Source organism: Drosophila simulans, chromosome X (assembly GCF_016746395.2).
Source record: "Drosophila simulans strain w501 chromosome X, Prin_Dsim_3.1, whole genome shotgun sequence".
In the NCBI taxonomy this organism is placed as follows: domain Eukaryota; kingdom Metazoa; phylum Arthropoda; class Insecta; order Diptera; family Drosophilidae; genus Drosophila; species Drosophila simulans.
The window spans coordinates 17489963-17505107 of NC_052525.2; the positions used below are offsets into that span (position 1 = coordinate 17489963).

Below are 15145 nucleotides of genomic sequence, written 5' to 3' on the forward strand. Positions count from 1 at the left end.
TACCTAAAGCGCATTTGAAATTGATTGATCTGTAGCAGAGTTACAATTCTGCAATGCCAAGAAGAAAAATACAATAGTAAATCAATCATTAAAGTTAATCGTTAAAGCCAAGAAATGCACATTTCTTAAATTAAAGTTCCTGCCATGCCAACCAATAAGATACATATTTTCTAATCAACCTTTGCAGTTTCGAAATAAAAGAAAACACACCTGATACAATGCCAAATGGAGTGTCTTGTGGAAAACTTGAGTGGGAAACCCATGATTGCGAATAGGAAAACTTTCTGGCTGCCATGGGCCAAGTTTGCCCCATTAAACTTTGTACTTGTTGAGGATATCGCAAAGTATTCCCTCTCCGAGGAGGCAAAAATCAAGCCAAGACAGTTTTTCCCTCCTGAGCCGTGTGCATTCATTGTTGATTTTCCAAGCCCCACTCACCCCCCCACCATCCGACCAGCGAAACAGGACTCTTAAAGAAGGACATCCGTGTCTACTGCAGGATATAAGAAATGAAATGAAAACAGAGGTACTTTTCAGGCGCAGGCGTCGAATTGAAGAGCGACTAACTCTCTCGCTAAACAAACTTATGATTTCCCGCATATTTATATGGAATATATAAATTTTAAGATATATGCTTGGTTATCATTGAGATTCTAGTCAGCAAACATGAAGATTTCCCAGACATTATTTATGCGATTTTATTTTAGATTTCTTATACGAAATCAAACGAATCTTAAGTCTTTCCGATTTATTTACGATGTGCGTAAAGCTATAGCTATAGGATATAGTCGCGGACCCTCTCTCGCCAACTGAGAGAGAGAGAGAGCGGCGTAGAGTGCCGGACAGGAGGAAAATGAGAGAGAGCCAACCGGATGCGTGGGAAAGTTGCCGGCGAAAGCGTGGAAAACAAACCGCTACGAAGGAAAGTGTCGCCGCACAACTCGCTCAGTCGAGCATTAGACGCCAACGCGTTCGGAGGCAGCTCTCTCTCTCTCTCCCACACACACTCTCTGTCTCTGTCGCTCCACGGCTCTCTCTCTCTCTCTCTTTCGCTTCCTCCATCTACGTCGCACCTTCTCACACCCGCATTCACGCTTTCAACGGACTCCAGCAGAGGAAAAGTGTGAAAAGTTGTGCGGCCAGGGGCTCTGCTCTTATGTATACAAGTATGTAAAATGCGGGGAAAACAGAGAAATGCATCGGAATTCCGTGTTTTCTTTTGCTTTATGCCAGTTTAATCACTCTTGAATCCAGCGGCAGCGGCAGTGGGTAGTCGTTTAATTTTAGACGCATCACTTCAAATCCGATCTATAAATATGGCAACTTATTTTCAAACTGCACTCGCCGGCTATAAATCAAATTAAATGGAAATTAAAATTTGTGAGACGCCTCTGCTTTCGATTGGCACTCGGAGAAAATTTCAAAATTGCGAAAAATAAGAAGCAATGATCCTTCAATTATAAATGTTGAAATTTGTAAGAACTAACTTTAGACTAAGACTTTACCACTTGTTTAGGCACCCGGACGCGGTAAAATGTTTCTGGCAGTTAACCAGAGTCTACAGAATACCAGCAAGAAGAAGCGCAAGCGGCGGACGGCCGAGGATGATCCGCAGGAGGATTCTGGGGAAGGGACCCCACCAGTTCGGCCCCTGGAACCCAGTGCGTCCAGTGACCAGCTGGTCGGAGGTAATGGAGCCACCTGCCGGGCGTGTAAGTGCCCGGGCCGGCAGTCCTTGACCCTGGTGTACATCTACCTGGGCGCCCTCACCCTCATCCTGGCCAGCCTCTCAATCGTCTTCTACACGCACACCCAGGACACCGAGTCCTTGTCACAGGTGGAAGATAACTATCCGTCGAAGTCGTTCCGGGTACAATTCCAGGCGGAGTTAATGCGCTCCGAAGAGGAATTAAGGAGACTGGTCAACAGGATAATCGAGGAGGAGCAGGAATTGGTTGGCAGGTGGGCGGATCACTAACTTTTCAAGCTTCCAAAGTTTTTGGCACATAATTATGTACTCCCCAAATAGTACCACCGCGAGTAGCACCACCCAATCGAGGGATCCTCTGAAGAATGAACGCAAGTTCACAGACAATTTGATTAGCCACACACCGCGTCCCACAGGGAAACGAATACGCCGGGACATCGCCTCCTCCGCTCCGGCATCCATGCATGGCAAGTTCAGATATCTGGACTAGGAATTTACATAACTATTCTTCCTTTCCCCCTCCTCCTCTCCAGCTGATCCCCTGATCGAGTTTTTCAATCCGAACCATCGCAAGGTTCTGGAGGAGCAAGACACCGAGATCCGTAAGCGAACGGGTCAAAAGGGCGCCGCTCCTGGCGGAGATGAGTGGATCTATCTGAATACTTATTGCCGGGTACCGGAGAAGATAATCACAGGATTCTGTAAGGGCACCCAGGACTATTGTCCGCCGGCACCACAAGGACCAACCGGAGAAGTGGGACCAAAGGGACCACCAGGAAACCCGGGTCTACCGGGCATTCCGGGTCCAAAGGGAAATCGCGGTGATGTGGGATTACCGGGAGCCCCCGGAGTGGATGGCGTTGGTCATTTGGGTCCTGCCGGACCTCGCGGTCCTAAGGGAGATGCCGGGGTCACCGGAAGAGCGGGCTTGGATGGACGTGATGGTGTGCCCGGGGAGCCGGGACTCGATGGCGTACCGGGTCGCGCTGGTGCTGATGGAAAGAATGGCCTGCCTGGACGCGATGGCAAGGATGGGCTCCACGGCAAGGATGGCAAAGATGGTCTGTCCATCACGGGACCCAAGGGTGCGCAGGGACCACCAGGCGAACGGGGGCTCAAGGGTAAGTTATCCCCTTTATAACTCCATGATTCCTAGATCGTAACTATCTTCTGGACAGGCATTGCGGGTCCACGTGGTCGTCCTGGCAAGCCGGGCACCAATGGCATACCCGGAGTGCCCGGCATCAATGCCTGGAAGCTGCAATATCCCAATGGCAGCTCCTCCAACGATCTGCTCATACCGCCTTCTATAACAGGTAAGTTAACCGTATGTCGAATTAAGGGGAGGATACATAACTATAAAACGAGCATTTTCTCCTTAAAGATATTCAAGTGCCGGACTTCCAACGCACGGTGATTGTGGAGGAGGGAAGATCCCTGAATTTGAGCTGCACCGCCACGGGAACTCCCACACCGCAGGTGGAATGGCGACGTGAGGATGGTCGCACCATTAACGTCAATGGCGTAGAGAGTAAGTATGTGGGTGACCACTCCCAATTGCCATTACAATCCTCTCCATCCAGTGGCCTCCATCAGCGGACAGTTCCTGAGGTTCACCAATATCACCCGACATCAGATGGCGGCCTACACCTGTTTTGCCAACAATGGCATCGCTCCCGTGGCCAATGCCACCTACCTCGTGGAAGTGCAATGTAAGTGTGTGGCAAGGAAAGTTTGAAGATTAGCTATGAACAGAGAGACTTCCCATCCCCCAGTTGCTCCCATGATATCGGTGTACCGCCAAATGATCTACGCGGAGTACCAGAGCAGTGCCACACTCGAGTGTTTGGTGGAGGCATTTCCCGAAGCAATTAGGTATTGGGAACGGGCCTACGACGGCAAGATCCTCGATCCCAGCGACAAGTACGGCATTGAATCGTACCCAGAGGGGTGAGTTCATATACCATCTTATCCGTAGAAATCCGTATTAATTATGGAGCTCCCTAGTTTCAAGACAACCATGCGCTTGACCATCAGCAATCTGCGCAAGGATGACTTTGGGTACTATCATTGTGTGGCCCGAAACGAACTAAATGCAACGATGGTCAACTTTGAAATAGCACGTAAGTTGCAAAATGTGTGAAATGTTGAAAATCTTTCTATTAACCCCCTTTTTTTCAGCCCAAGATCCGAATAGTGAGACCCCGTATGTGGGAAATAACATGAAGGTATATGGCCAAAGGCCGCCGGAGAGCGAGTGTCCCGTTTGCGATCAGTGTCCAGATCCCAGGTGGGTTTTCCATAATCAACTCCCCGATAAGATTTACATCTACTCCATATCTGAAGCTTGTACCAGTGCAAGGACTCCATACTGAATAACTTTGAAATCCAGGCCACGGGCAATCTCAGCTATCCGGGATTACCCAAGCGACCAAAGAGTAAGTAGATATCTTAACCTCATAATAAGTATAAGATATTATATCTCTCCCATTAGCTTGCTATCTGTATGCGGTAGGCAAGCCCGTTTTCCACAAGGTGGTCAATGAAAAGTTCGGCTCCTGGCTTAGAGATCCATCGCCGGACAGTGATCGTGAGAAGACGTTCGTCACCAACGAAAACGATCCGTACAATCTGTTTGAGTTCACCACTCGCATTCAGTACCGTATGAATAGCATACCCCGGAGGAAATACGAGATTCAAGAAGGCTTTCATGTGAGTTAAGAAAAGTTACGAGATTTTCCTTTCCTAATTTATTTAATTTCATTATTAGGGCAATGCACATGTGGTCTTTAACGGTTCGTTTTACTATCAACAAAGAAACTCGGATCTGGTGGTCAAGCTGGACTTGACCAGTCTCAAAAAGATAAGTGAGTGTATTGCAATGGTTGAGATTCATATTACTATCTATTGAAATTCCCCTAGCCACACAATTGCCATATGCTGGAGTGGCTGCTGCGAATAGGCTTTATACCACGGACTACAACTACATGGACTTCAATGTGGATGAAGTGGGCCTGTGGGTGATCTATAGCACCTACAACTCCAACAATACGCTGGTGGCCAAGGTAAACTTTGTGGTCCCTTCAAAAACATCTTCTATATGATCCATTTTTCCTAGTTGGATGCGGAGACATTGAAGATGCAGTACAACTTTAACATCACCCTGGACCATCATCAGTTTGGTGAGATGTTCATCGTGTGTGGCAATCTGTATGCCATCGATTCGGGAACGGACAAGAACACCCAGATTCGATATGTGGTGGACTTGTACAAGGGCAAGCTGCTCAACACGAATCTGCCCTTCTCGAATCCCTTTAGCCATACCACCACCGTGGGCTACAATCCTCTGACTGTGGTAAGTGATTACTTTTATCTCACAGTGATTATTTATTATATATTATTATTTTCTATATTTTAGGAACTCTACTCCTGGGACAAGGGCAACGCACTCACATATCCCATACGCTACAATGAGCAGCGTTTAATCTCCGACAATAGTTAGGAGTCGCTAATCACAAGACGATCTTAAAGATCTGCAGAGTCAAGGCTCAAAATCTAACTAGTCTAAGGCACAATAAATAAATGCAAACTGTTTTTTTTTCCTAATGCAAATGGTTCATCTGTATCTACATTTCTCTTGTTCAATATTTGAGATCGCTGGCATGTTTTCCCAATTTGCTTGCTCACATGTCTGGAAATTCACTAATTGAAAGGCACAGCAAGGGAAAGTGTGCGAAAATAGTTGGGTGTGAACTGCTAATTTGCAAAAGGTGGAGTGGAAAAAGTGTTATATGTATATATATTTGAAGTGAAGTGTGTTCATGTGGGGAAATATTTATTAACACTTCCGATTCAGACAAACAATCGTATCATGCCGTATAATTGAATGCTGTTTTCTCTAGATTAAATTTCTGTTTTGGTTAATTAGTCCACATCGTGCACCTGTCAAGCGAAAGAATGCTCCTTTAGGCCTACACACACTATCCCCATTTCCCATATTCCCTGTACCATTAAATTCCGTTTCAACATCTCGTCTGGGCCCCAAACCACTTTGCAGCTCCACGCCTCTCCATTGTCAATTAGCTGCGATAATGTTGACATTATCCGGGCCGGGTTCCATTAATTATGCCTGCTTAAAAATGCCTGGACGCAGGGCACTCTGCCAATTGCAGCAACAAGTCCACCTTGTGGATGTGCCAAACCGTTGATGGAACAGCAGGGATGCGAGATGAGAGATGGACGACGAAACACGGACGAAGGCGAAGTGGGCAGGGACGAGGCAAGGGCTCCAGTTAATTTCCAGGCGGGGAACCAGCTGCCGATCGGTTAGGGACTTGGTAAGAGGACCACCGGGGCGGCTATATAGGCCACATGACGAGCTGAAGCTCCGCAGATTGACGGACTGGCAGAGTGACGGCCTGTCAATAGGGGAAACCAACTGAGCTCGGCACGAAAGCGTTTCGATGTTTGGCAGAGCCCTGCACCACCCCAAACCCCAAAATACACACCCTCAATCACACTGAGCCACCCTAAACGTAGCACTATGCTGAAGCACACTGAGAAAAATGGACGAAGGACTTGCACTTCAATTTTCAAAGTTTTAAACAGCTTGGTAAATCGGACAATAAACTAAAAGCTAGATTAAGGAAGAACTCTGCTATTATAAAAATATGATTTGGTGACCCCGATGCCACCTTTAACTGTGCAGAAACAGTGGTGAACAGATATATTTTTATTTAAAGACTTATTTTTATATATTTTTCATGTATTTAATACAAACAATTACAATAAGAAAGTTAGTTAGTGAGGGGTAGTTCAATTGGTGACCCCTTACATTCTCTACTACTCTACAGAAAAGAAAATAGACTTGATTAAATTTTCGCCATTTTTTACTTAGTATTATTTAAGCTGTAAAAAACTACAAAATTGTGAACAGTGTAACTCGGTTTGGTTCGGTGGGTAGCTACACATAGGACCACCTCCACTGCACTTGTGCCTCGAAGTTCGTCTCTCGTCAATTGCGTTGCATGTTTGACAATTTGCATTTTTCGTTGTCTACCACCCCCACAGTCGCCTTAAAGCCCCCTTGCCCCTGCCAACCCCCCCTTGTCCATTGTCTGAACGAATTTCAGTTGCATTTCTCGATTCCCTTTGTCATCGTTGCGACCGTGAGGCAATTCGGGGATCCGGAATGCGTCACGGATTGCGGCAGGTTCTGTGTGGGAAACTGGGGAAAAATGTGGAAATTGGTAAAGGCAGCGCAGTCACAGATGGCACTGGCTCCTAAATAGGGATTCCTCTTTACTGGATTGCATTCCACATTGCATTGCTGTGATGCACAAGTGTGAGTATGGGTGAAATAAAATCAGCTTTGAGCCATCGACGATAGAAAGCAAACAGAAGACGTAGAACTTAATTCGATTCGATGACCTTAACATCAAAGCTTGTTGAAAAAGTTTCCAGGAAGCGGGATGTAGTTTCTAGAATTTAACGATGGAAATTAATTTATATTGATTTATTAAAGCACGCTTAGTTCTCGATAATCAAATACCCATTTGACGGCTATTCTTGTAGTTAGCCCTGTAAAATCACCGTCAGTTGGCACTGACCATCAATTATCACCGTCAACCTTTGGCCTTTCGGCACGGGTGTTTTGATTTATGCAGTTTTAAATATATGTACATATACATGTATTCCGTACTTTTCTGTTTGCTCGCACTGTGGATTTTTTGTAGTTTTGGCCAAATGCCAGCGGAATCGTTTGACTGGGCTAATCCCCAGTTTTATAGACCCCCCGTCCAGTCGCCACCTTCTCCGCCGAAAATTCAGACTCTCTATCATTTTTCATTTTTTGTTGTGCTGTTTTGTTGGGGCAGGCCCATCTGGTGCCGTTTGTAAGGATAATGCGCTCTTGTCAAATTGCCAAGAGTGGCGGCTGCAGGATACGCCACACAGGATACTACTCGGTGGGTGGGATATGGATGCGGATGCGGATTCGGATGCCAATGCGAATGCGAGTGTGGATAAGGATGAGAATGAGAATGAGGATGAACACGAAGACGAGAAGGGGCTTTGGAACAGCTGTTGGACGCTAAGCGCCTTCCAGCTGCCTCAGTCGCTTTTATTCCGCCGGAATCCGCTCGAGTCCGTGGACAAACAATTTTCATGCTTGAACGCCGCCCCCACCACATCACTCCCGCTCTCCCCAGTTGAGCCCCATCCCTTCACCCCTCCCCTTTCGCTTTAGCAACAGTTTGCTTCATTAAATTGCAAACGAGCATCAAGAATCCAGTGTCTCGTGGGGGGAATGAGCTGCAGAATCCGAAGGGGGAACCTTTTCTCCAGACCAGTACTACTTAGTACATTGGGAGCAGGAGGAGCAAGAGGTCACTGTGTTTACGCTCTAATCAAAATGCAAAATGTAATTTGGAATTTTAACATGAACAACGTGAGCAGGTCACTGGGCCATAAAGACCCATACAATTTCATGCCTTCGCAAGGGTTTGCTTACCCATAACACAAGCAAATAGTGTTGTCCAAGTCAATAAGCTACAGTAGCTAACTAATAGATTAAATTATAAGTTATAGTTTTTATTAAGCTTAGTAATTCCAGTATTCTATAAGATACTACTATAGTGGGCGTGGAAACCCTGCGCCTTTGTCTCTGGAATCTGCTTGCTTAATCTTAACGTTCTAGCTTTTATAGTTCCGGAGATCTTAACGTTCATACGGACGGAAATACGGACAAAGCACGAATCTAGAATACCCTATAACTCTAAGAGTAACGCGTATAATTATAACAAAAAGATGAAACATCCACATATCTTATATAACAAGTAGATACGCGTTCTTGGTTTATAAACTCCAACTACAAATTTAAAGTTGTCTAACTAGCTTAGCAACTATCACCTAAACTAATAAAATTTAACTGAAAAATAGCCAGAAGTCCAGCACCAAAAAGTAACTACAATCGAGCGAGTGAAAGAGAGGTGTATAGTGTGTGCGAGAGAGACAGTGCCGGCAATTACAAGTGGCCAACGTCCAAGGCAAAAGGGCCAATAATCATGGCCAAAGCTGCTGAATCGGTGATGCGTTAAATTATTTCTGGTGTAAATGCCGTAGGGTGTCCAGCGAAACTTTAATGAATGAGCCCGTCAAATGGCAGATATCACTAGAGAAGCCAATAACTTGGCCCAAACAGTCATTAATGCCGTCTACTAACCGTCTTGGGCCGTATTCGTGGTAACAAATGTCTTGGTTAGAGAAAACTTTATGCTCAACTTGATGTACCTACTAATTGCTTGAATGTTTTTAAGATTAAGAGAGAGCTTTAAGCCTTTACCTCTACTTTCTATTAAATGTTTTTTTAACGTTGAATAAATGCATTTCGTTAAAGTTAATAACTTCGATTTCCCACTGCTGTTTATTTTATATCTTCCACCAGTTTCCTGCTGCTTCATAAACCGAAATCACTTTTGATCCGGAGCTCCTAATGGGCTGGCCAATCAATTGATGGTCCTGACTGCTTTCGGTTATGGTAAGTCCTCTTATCCAGCTCATGCTGCTATCAATTCAATTTTGTCCCGGCAGTCGGTGCTCATGGTGCTCTCGTTGATTGGAGGAGGTTTGTTTGGTTCGATGGGTGGCTGTGGAGACCGAGTAACCTGAGGAGCAGCAGGAGCAGGAGCGGCTGCCCGCACGGGAATGGGGTATCCATTGTGGGTTAGACAATGCCCCGATGAGCCGATGGCCCTCGCCGCGTGCCAGAGACAATGGGGCGGATGCACAATGGCCGTGTGTTCGGGCCCGACGGTCTCGAAAATAAACCCCGACAAGTGGCGACCTCTGACCCCGCCGCCTTGGATCTCCCGCATTGTACTTTTAAATGCGTTAATTGAGTGCTACGAGTTGTCTTTCGGCACTTGCACACACCGCCTTCTATTTTGTTTGCCATCCATTGTCTGTGTTTTTTATACATTCCTCCTAGCTTTTCCTTTGCCTCTCTGCCAGAAAGGCATTCGGCACTTGTAGTCCAACGCAGCCAAACAACAAATCAAAGTCAAATGGTCAACGAGACACACAAGATGGCAAAGGGAAAATCTTTGTGCCACACACACAACTCAAGCAGATGGTTACCATCACAACCGGAATTGCATATGGACAATGGGGTTAATGGGGATGCTTGAGTTGGGATTCGAGTCCATATTTGACATATCATAAAATTCAAATTGATATTGAAATTGATGTTCATTTCGTTATTAACACTCCAAGCACACATAAACATATTAGTTTGTGCCAGCTAATGAAGCATAGATAAAAGTACCGAAGGCGTTATTTATATAGTGCGAATAAATTCAATTTCGGTTGCCTAAAATGGCAATTCGGAAATTTATTGCATTTAAAATACTTGAATTGCCAATGAATAAATATAGAAATAATATTAGACAAATGCACTTTAATTGAATTATTTAATTGATTTAAAATTTAATATTAATTGACGGTATCTTCGGACTATTATTATTTGCGAAAATACTTTACCACCGAAACGCTTACGGCTTTTAAACCATAATTTAAGTGGCTATAATTATGCAAAGCAAATATATCTCAATAACAATATTTGTATAAATTAATACAAAGTTTTAAAATGCACGAATCAGAGGAGTTTTTACCTTTTGTTCCATTGAAAAAATTAATAATTTTCAATTACACAGTATCCCTTGATCTACCCATTTAAATATGCAGATTTTTGTTAAGAATATGCTTAAAACTTATGTTTAAATAGATACGAGAGAAATTCATAAATGTGTGCAACAATTTGTCGACTTAGTACACTTGAAATGCATTTTACAGGGTAACAGTTAGTCTACACCTAGCCACCTAAACGTAATGCCGCCCGAAGCGTTCTTTATGCTCGTGCCAATTGAAATGTTAGCCAAAATGTTGCCCCCGCTTGTTGGCAGCAGTGTTTTGAAGCGTTTCGCTTTGACACTTTGGGTTCTTTATGGGTCCGCCAATAGAATAGAACGCCACCCCCTGCGGGCTCCTGGGATAGCGGATTGTGGGGGATGGGTGCACGGTTTGGGATCGGCACAAGGACACCCATCTTACCACCGCAAACATTTCGCGCTTAGGTGCACTTCAGTGGACGCATGGCAGTAGACTCGCATTTCACTCCACCTGCTGACCAGCTGACCACCACCGATGGAAATGGTACGAGTGGTGTTATGCCCGTATGCGCTCATTAATTTCGCCTGAGTAAAGTTCAATGGGACAAGCCACCGTACAGAAAAAAAAAAGAAGTGGGCGTGGGGAGTGGGTGGAAACCACCCACCTGGCCAGGTGGCAGACAAAGTGCTGCGAGTTTCCACAGGCAAATGAAAAATGATTTGCCAGAAGCCGTCTAACAAATGGGTCGCAATTTTCGCTACGTGGGTGTGGCAATAAGTCGGCTTCCAGTGAAAGGCGCTGATAAGCGACGGCTGGCCAAGTAACGTGGCCCAAACGAATGGCCAGCAATTAGACAGAAGGCAAAGACGCCATCGGCAATTTGAGGATGGAGCTGCGCGAGCGGGGGGAGCGGGAGGAGCGGTGTTAACCCATGACAAGCCCACGAAAATTTATTACGCTGCTATGGGGTTTGCTTAAATGGGGTTTGTCTTACGAATTTGCTACAAATTCCTAGGCAAACAAAGCTTACGTCCTGACAACTTGACGTAACAAATTTTGTTAATATTCAAACCCATCAATTAAAAGTCTCAGCTCCACTATACAAATAATAAATTATAAAATAAAAGTCGGTATTCAATAAATAAATTATCGATAGTATTTAGTAAAATAGCTTAACCACGTATAATAAAAAAATATTTTAACAGATGAAAACATTTTTATTGACAAAAAATGTACTATTATTATTTATTTTTACAGATAAGTAAACTAATACACCGCCGGACGATTTTTCGGCCACAAATAATTAATGGGTTAATGGGCTGGGAAAAAGGAAATTCAGTCAGTCTTGGGCTGGGTTAAGTAACTAACTAACGAGTCTCATGCGATGCGAAATCGATGACAGGAACAACAAATGGTGACAGGGTGCCACAGGCAAATGGCCTAAACTTTATTTTCAATTCGTACTAGTGATAAAGAACGATTTCTTTATCTATTCTAATATTTAAGTTTCTTTAAATATAAATATGACTATGCTGGTCTCATTAGCTTTGTTATTCAAAGCGAAATCTATCAAGAAAATCCTTGGAAAAATGCTATTAACCCCTTAAACTTTTACAATATCCTAGTATCAGCTTTAGTTGCTCACCAAGTGAAAATCGTAGTTTTCCAATAAAAATCGATGTTTCCAAAGAGTGATTTAAATATTAACTCTCTATTGATTTGGATATAGGTGTTTATATAGCACCCTGTTCGTCGGTCACTACCTCCGACATTGACAAATCTACAGCAACAACTTGGCCGGGGTAATCAACCGGCCGACTGGACTTACACCTTATCCACGTATTTATGTCGGCCAATATGTTTGAGTTTCCAATTAATTCGCCGCGCCTGACAAAATGATAAGCATATAGGGATGCGATGCCCTACACACACACACACACACACACTGTCCACGTACACAGGGTAGCAAATATAATGTACTTATTTTGGCCCAGTTGGGCGGATGCCTTTCGCCTGACAAAAAGCGGACGCACCCCACAAAAGCTGCGGACATTTCAATTTCAATGCAAAATAGCTCGGACGCCCATGATGATGGGCAAAAAGGGGATATAATGCCGCTCAGTGGAATGACAAGCACTGAGAAAAATAAGTTGTACTCCTGAATAAGTAATAATACTCAAATTTATGGGTTCAATGGTTCCTACATTAAAATACCACAAATTATTATTAAATCACTATAAAGGAGTCACACATTTAAGATACTACAGAAAATCACTTTGAAATTATTCAGGTACTCAACTTATTCCTACGTCTCATTAAAAATAATAAGTTTTATATTTTTTTAGTGTAAATACCACTGAGTTGGCGTTAAATATTACAACTACGCCGATGGTTTCGTCAACTTCAAACATTTCGCAGCATAAATATTACACATTGGCAGGGCAAAAATGAAAGGGAGGCGGTGACAGAGACAGCCCATGACAGAGACAGAGACAGCAGCACAGAAAGAGACAGAGAGAGAGAGCAGGAGAGAGAGGGAGTGAGACCATAAAGAGGGGCTTATAAAGTATTCATTTGAACATGTTGGACCCAAATGCCTTTGAAGGGCAACAAAGAGCCCCACTGGCCAGGCAAATGGAAACTGTTCCGTGCACATTTCTATAAATTCCCACAAAGTTTGCCGAGGAGAAGGCCAGGGGCTGTGTTGTGAAATTTATGCAAATTTCCAAATGTTCAACTGTTGCTCGGTGGTCCCAAGAAGATGGGGAAGGCGATGTATGGGTGTCCATGTATGGGTAGAATAGCAAACAACATTTGGTTTGCAAAAAAAACAAGGCTGCTGCCACGCCTTCGTAACCCTTTCATGTTGGCCTCTCTGACCTTCGCAATATTTATGCATGAACGCCCTATATAATTGTTTTTTCTATCCCCAGAACGAGACAAGTCAGGAGGTAACGCCATGGTCGAGTGGCTCGCTTATCAGATACCCTTTGATTTGAAAACTTTATAGATGCGACAACATTTCTTACGAATCTGGTATTATATTTGCGGTGCAATCTACAGATCTTAACTTTCCTGGCTTCCTTCACATTTATCATGTATGTAAAGATACCATCTTCAATATATCCCAGTCCATATATTTTCCATTCTTCTAGACAAAAAATCGATTATTTTTGAGAAACTCATGCATGAAATATGTAAATATGTATGAATTGAATTTGTAAATTTATCAAAATACTGAACATTGTGTGAGCTAAATTCCGAGTGCCGTTGCATTTGTTTTCCTGTTCTTTGGCCTACAAAATTCCATTTGATTTTCAATGCTCCTCAAACATGCCACTTAAAAAATATGAACAATTCCAAATTCATTTGGAAGGTAATAAAATAATTCACAACTTTTGTCGAGGGTCGAACACGAGTGCAAGGCAAAGCAGAAAAGGAAATTGAAAAGGAAAGATGAACGGAGAAAGGGGAGAGGGTAGGGAGAAAGTAAAAGGGCGGAGAGCAAAAGGGCAAAAGAGCAAAAGAGCAAAGAGAGAATGCGAACGAGTTGGACATAAATTGCGAAATACTTGGGCGAAAGTAATCCGGCGGAATCCCGAAATCATTGCACAGTTTGCGAGCACTTTCCAACACTTGCACGCCAGCACACAGTTACACATGCAATTTACCAACACACACCCACACCCCCAATGGCACTTGAGTGCACTTAAGCCCAGCCCCGCCCACTGGCCCACTGGCCCACCGACCTCTGACCCCCGTGAGCCACCCGCTCATATGTTGATGCTGCTGCTGCTACTGCTGTTGTTGCAACAAAAAGCGGAAAGAAAAACTAAAATATAATAAAATAAAAATATTATTATTATCCTTTCATTTTCAAGTGCTTTCCATTGTGTGCCAGTGCATGTGCGCCGTTGAGGGTGCATAAATTTATGATACCCCATGGAAAAACGCAGGATGCAGGTCGCAGGATGCAGGATGCAGAATTGTCGGATTCCAGCAAGCACATTAGTTGGCAAATTGGGGAACTAGTTCAATTAATCCGCTCGAACGAAGTTTTGGGAACGCAAGCGGTGGCTAAAGGACTCCATCGAGTCCTGTGCGGCAATAGAAAAAGTTGGCGGTGCCCGACGACGCAACTTTTGCACTCGGAAAATTGAAAATAATTATAATTAGTCGAGGCACAGGCATTAGCTATATTTCAATATCAATTGAAGACATTTAAGCCTCATTTAAAGTATGCTCAACTTTAATGAACCAAAATGCCACTTTTGGTGCCAAAACTTAATATTTTTCAAATATATTTTGTGGCTCAAGGACCCAGCTCCAGCCACCACCGACTAATCAGATTGCCACTCCCCGCTACTTCGATCCATCTTTGAATCTGTATGGCATCCGCTTCGCTCATCTGAATTCCGGAAGTGCCTTTTCCATTTAACTTCCTTCGCACTCACACACAAGTGCATATGAGTACGGATACACATGTATGCATATGGCGAGTTGTACAATTTTTATAAGGACTCCTTGGTGAAAAGTGCGGGAAATGGATGCGAAATCGGTGGGGGCAGCGGGGTGTTGGTGGAAAAAGGGGGCGTGTCGATGCAGTGGCTCTTATTTGCATGCAACATGGAATGGAAATGAATGATGGCGAAGGTGGGCAAATGGGGACAGCAACAAGCTGCATGTGTGTAAATCCATTTATGCTCCAGCGCATTTATAGCCAATTTAAAAGCCCAAAGAGCTGCACTTTCCGAGACCGTCGGCGCATAG

At 44.0% G+C, this 15145-nt stretch overlaps 2 protein-coding genes across 2 annotated transcripts in view; one reads left to right on the forward strand and one right to left on the reverse strand.

Moving 5' to 3' along the window:
• Positions 1-15145, reverse strand: part of LOC6726317 (potassium voltage-gated channel protein Shaker) — a 118283-nt gene that overhangs the window by 93418 nt on the left and 9720 nt on the right. The window lies entirely within an intron of this gene.
• LOC6726319 lies at positions 918-5314 on the forward strand. Its single transcript, XM_016174136.3, has 16 exons — positions 918-1166; positions 1517-1962; positions 2030-2175; positions 2242-2829; positions 2887-3024; positions 3093-3239; positions 3292-3420; positions 3484-3658; positions 3716-3831; positions 3890-3998; positions 4055-4146; positions 4203-4420; positions 4479-4575; positions 4631-4773; positions 4827-5063; positions 5127-5314. Exons 2-16 carry the CDS (start codon positions 1535-1537, stop codon positions 5208-5210), a joined length of 2847 nt encoding a protein of 948 aa, XP_016039872.1. The 5' UTR covers positions 918-1166; positions 1517-1534; the 3' UTR covers positions 5211-5314.